Genomic DNA, 9250 nt, shown 5'->3' with positions numbered 1-9250 from the left:
CAGCGCAGTCAGCGGAGGGAGCTGTTGGATTGGGCCTTTAACCCCCCTGCCCCTGGTGAGGGTGGGGCAAGCTGGCCGTTCACTTCCCACGGCCAGGAGTGGGCTTAAGGGGAAGCGAGATGGCCACCGCTGGGCGCGTCCGGCCTAGACCGGCAAGGCAGCGGTTTCTAAAAGCGAAGCTGTGGGACTCGGCGATTGTCGCTCCTCGTGGGCTCACTCGCCCTGTCTGCCCTGCGTGGTATCTCGCTGCCGGGGGGGGGCCCTTCCCAGTCACTCCCCTCCTCCACAGCCACACACAGCTACAGCCCCGGTACAGGCAGACATTTATTTGCCAGGTAACTACAAAGCTTTCCAGCCCCAGCTGGGCAGGCGTGAGGCCTCCCCCCAGCAAGCAGGACATGGGAGGCAGCAGCAGCATTTGCACCCAGGGCTGGAGATGGGGTGGCATAGGAAGCCTTGCACTCGCCTGGAGTTCCCCCTCCGTGACTGAGGTCAGAGCCACTGAGAGAGGGTCTCCTAGCAGCAGTCGGAGGCAGGGATGGTGCCGCTGGGCTGTTTCTCCTGCGCACACCCTGCTGCTCCGGCCAGGCACAGAGGGCTCCGCTCCCAGCAGGCTCAGTGGAGTTCCCTGCCTGTGCCAGACTAGTCCCAGAACTAAACCCCTCTCCCCACAGCGGCCCTTCTGCCAGTGCACGAGGGGCTTTTCTTGGCTTGGGTCCACCCCCTTTTCACGCGACAAGCTGGAATGATGGCGCCGTTTCACACTGCAATCCACGTGTCCACCAAGGGGGTTATACCGAGACAAGCAGCCAGGCTTCGATTCACACAGGAGCTTATACTAAACAACCTCTCCCGCGCAGCGAGGCCTCGGAGAACCTGAGCTCAGCAGTGGGCCCAGACCGTCCATCTTGCCATGCTGGAGAGCGGTTCTGGGCCCGAGGCTCCGCCCCAGGATCCAACGCTGACCTCCAGCCACGTGCGGTGAGTCACCAAGCCCCGGGCTGCTGCCCTAGCGCTCCGACAAATGCCAGGTCTGCCAGTAACTTGGTTGCCAGTAATAAGCCTCCAACTTCAACCAGGATCAGAAACACAAAGTAGGCGCTCAGCACCCCCCCATGGCCGTGAAGCCACCGACTCAGCTGGGGCACGCAGCCGCCGAGGGAGATGATACTTTGAGCTGCAACCTCCTCCATGCCGAGGGCTCCGAAGCCACACTGGGAGTTTGTGATGGTGCCGTTCTCCAGGGGATTCAGACAGCAGGAAGCGGGAACGCCGCAGGCTTGCATACCTGGGGAGCTGCAGTTAAAATACCTGCGGGTGAACAAGGAGAATCCGTCAGTCTCTCTGGGGGTGACTCGAGGACCCAAGTGCTTGTGTGCTCACCACTGCAGGACCTGGCATTGCTCACTACGAGCAGAGAACCCTGAGCTGCAGCGTTGGGGTCCATCTCCCACGGCCAGGAAAGGCTGCAGTGGTTCTAATCTGAGACCCCTCTGCTGAGTGGGCCACGCTGCACTAGGCTCGAATCGGAGCACAGGTCTGGGGCTGGCGGCTGGAACCTGAACGTTACCTGCCAGCACCTGTCTCAGGTTGGTTTAATGGTGTCATTTCCTCAGCCCACCCCCACTCCCACACCCCACCAGGAGATAAAGGCTCCCCACCATACACAAACGCACCGGCCAGCCAAGCAATAGAGGGCGGGCCCAGAGCCTTGAGCTTGCACCGGGGATTCCCTGCCCTGCCCTGGAGTTTCATCAGGTTGTTGTAAGAAGAAAAAGCAAAGCAAAGAGCCTCCCTTGCAGGAGAAAGTGGAGAAGTTTGGGGCTCCAGCACTGTAGACCAGCATCTTCCCATAGCCCAATCTCATCAGCTCACTCCTCGTGTGAGAACAACAGCTCCGACAATGTCTATCCACCCCCCTGGCTCTCAGTCCATACGGAGAGCCGCCCTATGGAGGCCAGGCCCACAAGTGCTTTACAAATACCTTGTGGAGATCTATACTCGCACTCAGCAAGTCAGATCACAATACAGAAAGGAGGGGGCACAGATTGTGCCTTGGCTGGTAAGTTTCAATGAGCTTTGCAAGGAGCCTCCACAAGATGCAGCATAAGCGAGGCTGAAGGCATATGGCTGTACCACACCCCTTGCGAGCACTCAGCCTGACATGCTAGGAAGCTGCACAGACAGCTGCAGCATGAGCTTGTAGCCAGGAGCTGAGCCAGTCACTGCTGGCTCTCCTGCATGCAAGGAGAATTTGGACTAGGAATGTCACAGTGCTTTGCTAGGCTGGATAAATGGACTGCCCAAAGCCGAGATTTTCCACTGCCTCCCAAGTGAGCCAGACAACGTGGCTGTAGCCCAAACCTTTGTACTCACACATTCATTTTCCAGTCCTGGTAGGACTCCACGCCGCAGCATTGCAAGCCCATCTGAATTTCGTCCATGATGAATCTCAGATCTGGGTCATCCTGGTACCTTAGGACAGCCACCAGCATGGTGTTCTGCAAGGAGCCCTTGATCTGTTGTCTCAGAGAATACAGTACGAGCCCACCTAGAATCTCCAAGATGACAAAAGTGATGACTCCCCCAGTGAAAAACTTCAGCAGGCAGGTGTTTTCATAGAGCGCTCCCATGCAGCCTGCCAGAGAGATGGTGCTGACAGCCAAACCAACCAGGACAAAGAAGAGCATGGGGTCAGAGCCTAGGTGGGCTATACGCTCACTTACCAGGGACTCCTTGTCCAGGAGCCCCCAGATCCCAAAGGCCAAGATCAGCAAACCCAGCACAGAGAACAAGAGGTTCCAGAGGAAGGTCAGGTACTTAATGCAATAGCTGCAGGAATCCAGGCTGTGGCCAGGGGGCAGTAGAAGATCCCATTTTCCTGGGTGCTTCTCAGGCAATCCAGCATCTGGGTCTCCAGTGGGAAAGAACAGGTGGCCACGGACATTGGATGAAGAAAGCAGCTTGTCCAGTTTGCGGGTCTGATTGGTGGGAGAGAGAGAGAACAGATCATTTCCTGGCTTAATGAGGAGCAGAAAAGCACAAGCATGTCCTCTCTTCTGGGAAGCTCTGTCCCAGTGGGGCGCTTGGACAAGATTTGGTCTTGGCTAAAGTTTTTCTCTGTTGCACTTAAACTTTATCGCTTTTCCCACCCCTCAAAACTTTGTTTTTTTCAGCCTCCCTCATTATGAGCCTTAAGCAGGATTTTAATGCACTGGTTTAAGGCTCAATTCCCCAGCACAACTATTGCTTAAGGAAGCAAACATTTCAAATGGCCTCCATTAGCATGGCAAGCCCTTTGTGGTAGAACAGGGTACAGAAGAGTTGCAAACTGTATCTGGATTTGCCAGTGGAGAGAATGAACGTGCTATGATGTCACAGGATCAATAGCTAGATCTTCAGCTATTTAATTCCTTCTCATACAAAACTGGCACCCCATTCAGTCAGCACCCAGCTTCCTGAACAGTCTCTCTTCTCGGCTAATCTGCAGCCATCGTGCACGACACTGTGTGAAATGGGTCTGATGCTTCGCTCCAAAGCTCTCAAACACCGACTGTGTTGTGTGTCGGAAGAGTGAGGAGTCTCAGGGAGCAGCAACGCACCTGCAGTGTTGCCAACTCTCAGGATTTTGCCATGATAATTATTGTTTCCTTAAAGCCCCAGCTCCTGGAGTCAAGTGGCGACGTGATGACTCCAGCCTTCATTCTTTAAAGGAAAAGTAAGTTTCTAGCCCTCGTGGCTGTGCAGAAAGCTCCCAGGTGTGACCCCCCCGCCCCGGGCACCCAAAAGGCTCAGAGAGCAGAAGGCCAATAAATGAACACCACAGCTATTGTTTTTATTTCCTCTCCTGACTTTAAAGCCAATCTCCTGGTTTTTAGTGAGCCTGACTCGCGATTTTTGAACGTTTGATGTTGGCCGTCCTGCACAGGGCCATCAGCTGCCCCGGGTATAGGGTAGTTAGCAAAGGTGAGGGGACCAGGGACAAATATCCTGCAAGTTTTATGTTTGGGGGGAGGGTTCCCCAGAAGGAAACGTGTCCAAAGCTGGCCATTCTCTCCAAAGCTGTGAGTGCTCCTGTCTGGGCTCACCACTGTTGCTAGAGCTGGGAGAGCAGGAGCAGGGATCCCTCGCTGCCATGAGCGAACAAGGAGCCAGGCTCCTTAGCTGCAGCAGAAACGTGTGGGGTGTGCAGGGGAAAAGAGCTTGAACTGAAAAAGAGCAGCTGTGGCAAGAGAGGTTTCAGAGCTCCGAAGAGGGGCTGGTGTTTGCCCAGTACCTGGCTCTGCGGGGTCCGGGCCAGGACTGGGCTGCAATAGGGCTAACAGAAGAGGTTGTTCCCTGTAGCCTGTTCTCTAGTCACTGCTCTGTTACCAGACGGAGGGCAGCGTTTCTTTAGCGGTTGTTCTCCCGGGGCTGCACAAGGCGGTTACTGCCTTATACCTGTTTGTTAATACAAAGCCCATTTTAAAAAGCTAAAGTGGAAGCCGTAGACAGCCCCAGAGGCCTGCAGGTGGCACGGTCTACAGTGGCTTTGCTTTACCTTGCTGTGATCTGTTGGTTTTACTCCAGCGTAAGTGAGTCATTGCTTACATGTGTGATACTATCTTCCCCAGTCAAACCCAGAGGGATAGGACAGAGCAATACAGTGCTCTGCTTTGTTCCCTTCTGGCCTTCCCTTCCAAGCTCCCACATTTCTCTGGGACGCTCCCTCAGGCCGCCAGGACAGTGGGTCACCTTGTTACCCCCCTGCCTCAGCGCTAAACTGGGGGTCAGCCCCCCAGACAATCTGCCTGCCCTTGGCATACCCCAGTCCCAGAATGCCTCAGAAGCCTCTCGCTGCAGTGTCCAGCCCCAGCACTGGACACTCACAGTGACCACCAAGGCCGCTGTCCCTGAAGAGACAGCGTACACACAGCCGGACGGCTACAAGGATCCAGGCCTTTGTAATAACATCGCACAGCGATCGTTATGGTGAAAGCAAATACGTGTTTATGAACAAAGAGCCGAGAGTGACCGTGTCACTTGAGTGTCGGGCCTGGACAGTGGAAAGAGAACAGTTACGTGTCCACATATCTATTCAGGGGACACCATCATAGGGCCTAATAACATCAGCCACACTATCAGAGGCTCATTCACCTGCACATCTACCAATGTGATATGCCATCATGTGCCAGCAATGCCCCTCTGCCATGTACATTGGCCAAACCGGACAGTCTCTACGTAAAAGAATAAATGGACACAAATCAGATGACAGGAATTATAACATTCAAAAACCAGTTGGAGAACACTTCAGTCTCTCTGGTCACTCGATTACAGACCTAAAAGTTGCAATTCTTCAACAAAAAAACTTCAGAAACAGACTCCAACGAGAGACTGCTGAATTGGAATTAATTTGCAAACTGGACACCATTACATTGGGCTTGAATAAAGACTGGGAGTGGATGTGTCATTACACAAAGTAAAACTATTCCCCCCTCCTTTCCCCCCCCCCCACACACTGTTCCTCAGACATTCTTGTCAACTGCAGGAAATGGCCCACCTTGATTATCACTACAAAAGGTGTTTTGGGTTTTGTTTTTTTTTCTTTTTTCTCTCCTGCTGGTAATAGCTCACCTTACCTGATCATTCTGGTTACAGTGTGTATGGTAACACCCATTGTTTCATGTTCTCTGTGTATATAAAATCTCCCCACTGTATTTTCCACTGCATGCATCCGATGAAGTGAGCTGTAGCTCACGAAAGCTCATGCTCAAATGAATTTGTTAGTCTCTAAGGTGCCACAAGTCCTCCTGCTCTTTAAACTGATTAGTGGTTTCCTTTCCGAGTCAGTCCAGGGAGGCTTCTTCCCAGGATTCCTTCTTTGACCGAGCTGCCAGTTTTCAGTCATACCAGGATCCAGGCTGCTCTGATTTCCCTACGCCCTCCAAGAGTTTCCCCAGCAAATGGAGAACAAAATGTTCCTTTGCATCTCCCTATATAGCCCAACGTTTCTTGTCTTTGCTCCCACAGTCAGGATGGCCCCTGGCATTCACACTCCAGTCTGCTCTGCCATGTCGGTTTCACAGCCTCTCCCAACCTGACTTAATATGCAAATGGCGCTTCCTTTGCCTGGCAGAACAGCTGTTTGTCCACTCTGCCTTGTTCCAGACTTGAAAACATTATTTCCGTACAGATACACAATTCCCTGTACAGTGTCAGTACAGACAATTCACTACGATGCTACTGACCGCCGTGCCATCGGCTTGCCTTTGATACCTTACATCACTGTTTGGGTAAGCACCATGACAGCAGAGTGTTAGGTGTGGCGAGTTTGTCAGGCCTAGTAGGACTTGCTGACAGAGTAGTGAACCACCAATGGGCCTCTGTGTCATGACAACTCACTGAGAAGCCTAGCGGAAGGGTTTGAGTGAGGGACAGATGTTGGGAGGAGGAACCCTTTGCCGCCACCAGAAGAGGGGGTAGGCTTGCTGATTCCAGCCCAGGCCCAGCCCAGGCGCTGGAGACAGAAATCTGAACCCAGCCTCATGACACCCCATGGCAAACAAGGCCTCTAGGTCCACTTTACTTTGCTCAGCCTGATGCCAGACATGATTAGCATTAGTGGCAAGCACAGGAAGGGGAACACACAGCAGATGGAGAGCAGAACTGGGGGGTGGAGGGAGTGAATAAGGTTACAACGTGTTCCCAAAGTCAGAGATTTATGCCAGGGCAAGAATCCGGCTCATCAGCACAAGTCAGGAGTGGCTCTTGACTTCAGTGGAGATGCTCCAGATGTGCCCCTCCCTGACGCAGAACAGAGCTTAGGATATCGTCTCCCCTTCCAACCCCCCCAAGAAGAACACTGGAGTCTTTTATTTACAGGAGCTCCTAAGACCCCTGAAATCAGTTCTGGGTTTGAAGTTAAGCTGACCCTCAGAGCGTGACCCCCACATACTCCAAAGAGAAGCACAAAGCCAGCATGTAACTCAAACCCAGGGTTTACCTCTGGTAACAATGGGCTCCTCTCATCTTCTTCCACCTTCACCTTCCTGAAGGAAAACCGCGCAACAAAGGGGGCAACAAGCATGAAGAGCTTCCCTCCTGTGCTTGCCAGGCCAGGTCCAGATGTCATCCTGCTGCAGGCGTCCCCTGCTTTAGCAGGCAGAAGGATCCACAAGCAAGGCGTAGTCAGAGCTCGGGGCTGGGCAGGCACTTCAGTCAGGCTCCTATCATGTGAGAAGTCACATTTCATGGCTTAAGTAGCCCCTGCAATTAAAGAGGCCCATGCTGACTTGTGTGCCCTGAGTATACCAGTTCTTGAGCTTCTAACAAGCTGTCTTGCCACATAGCTGTGCATACTTCAAGGTTATTTGGTTAAATGGCTGCAAAAAGAAACAAAGCGACCATGTTAGGGCTGTAACTGGTGGGTAATTACTAAGAACAAGGCTCTCGGGAGATCCCCCACAACATCCTTCCTTGTTGTCATTTGGCTGATTGTAGTTTATTTTATTATTTTGTAATGTCCTTTCTCTAGCTGTGTCCTTCCCCTGGAGGCAATCAGAGCTTTATTACTCGGGCCTGGGGTTTACCTGAAGCAGTTGCAGGTATGCAGTGATGTCAAATTAATTATCCTCAGGGTATAGAAGCAGGCTGAGAGCTGACCCCTGCTCTGACTGCCGTCACTTTCATCCATTTGGCCCTGTGAAAGCAGGTGGTTTGCATTTCCTTAGCGGCCATCGGTAACATTTTCAAACACACCTAAGGAAATCAGTGGGCCTTGGCCCCCTAAATACCTTGAAGGACATGAGCCTATGTGACTTAGGAGCCTCCGTCAAATTTCCAAAATGACTTATAAGATTTTCAAAGGCACAAACAGCAGTTGGGCACCCAACTCTCATTGAAGTTAATTTAGGCACCTCATTCCCTTAGACGCCTTTAACAATCCCAGCCTTAGGGTCAAATTTTCAAAGGAGCCTGAAAGTGACATAGGAGTCTAAAGCCAGATCTCCCTTAGGAATGATTTGCCAGGGTAGCTATACCTGTATATTGTACCAGCAAACGTTCCTCATCTGAGTGCTGCTTTATAGCCACCAAGCTGCATTTTTGCACTTGATTTTGCATATTCCAGGCTCCCAGCAACACAAACGCTACTGCTGAAAGTGCAGTTTTGCCACTACAACCGTGCCTACATAAGAGGCTTTTGCCAGCCCAGCTCTGTCAGTCAGGGATCACATCTCTGCCCCGCCCTGCCCTGCCCCACATAGCTCTACTGGGGCCCGGGGTAGTCTAGACCTGGCCTTAGTCCCATTTCCAAGTGACTTAGAGCTTATTGCAAGTCAATGGCACTTAGGCCTGGTCTGTTAAAAATTTGATCAACTTAGCTACATGGCTCAGGGCTGTAAAAGGAAATTTCACTCCTTGAGTGCCATGGTTAGGTCAACTTAGCCCCGGCGTAGATGCAGCTAGGTTGAAGGAAGGATTCTTCCACTGACCTAGCTACCACCTCTTGAAGTGGTCTGTTACCTACATAGAAAGAAACCCCCCTTCCACTGATGTAGGAACATCTAGACTATGGCACTACAGCGGCACGCAGCAGCATCATAGGTGTAGCTGTCGCAGCTGTTGTGTAGACATGGCCTAACTCCCTTTTCAGAATGGGAGTGAGGTTCCCAAGTCATGTGGACACCTTTGAAAATGTTACCCTGTATCTAACCTGGCCCAGTCCTGTAGAACAATCCTGGATTGCCTCTTATTATACGCAATTCCTGCTCTCTTCCAGCAGGCCCCTTTGTGCACACGCTAACAGGAGAATTGACGGGTGCTGAATGAACACTTCAGTCCCTTCAGCGGATCGCTACTGGAGGTCCCTGGAGAGGGAGGTGATGACTGACATCCTCCCTGCTTTTCACCTGCTCCCCATCCAGAGCTGAGAATGACAGTTCGCAGCGGGCCGGCCCGGGGCCCCTCCAGTCCGGGACCCAGACTCAGAAGTGGTGACCGCTTTGCTGAGCCAGGACACTGCTGGGCTGCCCCATCAGCACCACTAGGGGTCAGAAGCAGGGATAATTCTCAACAAGCTCCCCACCCATCCTCATATTTACGGCACAGCCCCAGTTCTCATGCACTTGCAGGGGGATGAAAGAAGCCAGAGGTTATGAAGAGCACTGGGATACAGTAGTGATATAGCATCATGACTTGGTCTCATTACTAGCTGATTTTGTGGCACAAGTGATTTCATCCTGCAGGACGGACTCGAGAGGAATGGCAAGCT

The 9250-nt window shown here is 52.4% G+C and overlaps 1 protein-coding gene across 1 annotated transcript; it reads right to left on the bottom strand.

Moving 5' to 3' along the window:
* Window positions 1–312: 312 nt before the first annotated feature.
* TSPAN10 (tetraspanin 10) lies at window positions 313–7168 on the bottom strand. The gene is made up of 3 exons (XM_074970952.1): window positions 6983–7168; window positions 2377–2981; window positions 313–1311 (listed from the first exon to the last, which is right to left on the bottom strand). Exons 1-3 carry the CDS (start codon window positions 7109–7111, stop codon window positions 987–989), a joined length of 1059 nt encoding a protein of 352 aa, XP_074827053.1. The 5' UTR covers window positions 7112–7168; the 3' UTR covers window positions 313–986.
* Window positions 7169–9250: the final 2082 nt, after the last annotated feature.

Source organism: Natator depressus, chromosome 14 (genome assembly GCF_965152275.1).
Source record: "Natator depressus isolate rNatDep1 chromosome 14, rNatDep2.hap1, whole genome shotgun sequence".
Classification (NCBI taxonomy): Eukaryota; Metazoa; Chordata; order Testudines; family Cheloniidae; genus Natator; species Natator depressus.
The sequence above is the reverse complement of the archived record's forward strand: the minus strand, read 5'-3'. Positions and strand labels throughout refer to the sequence as shown.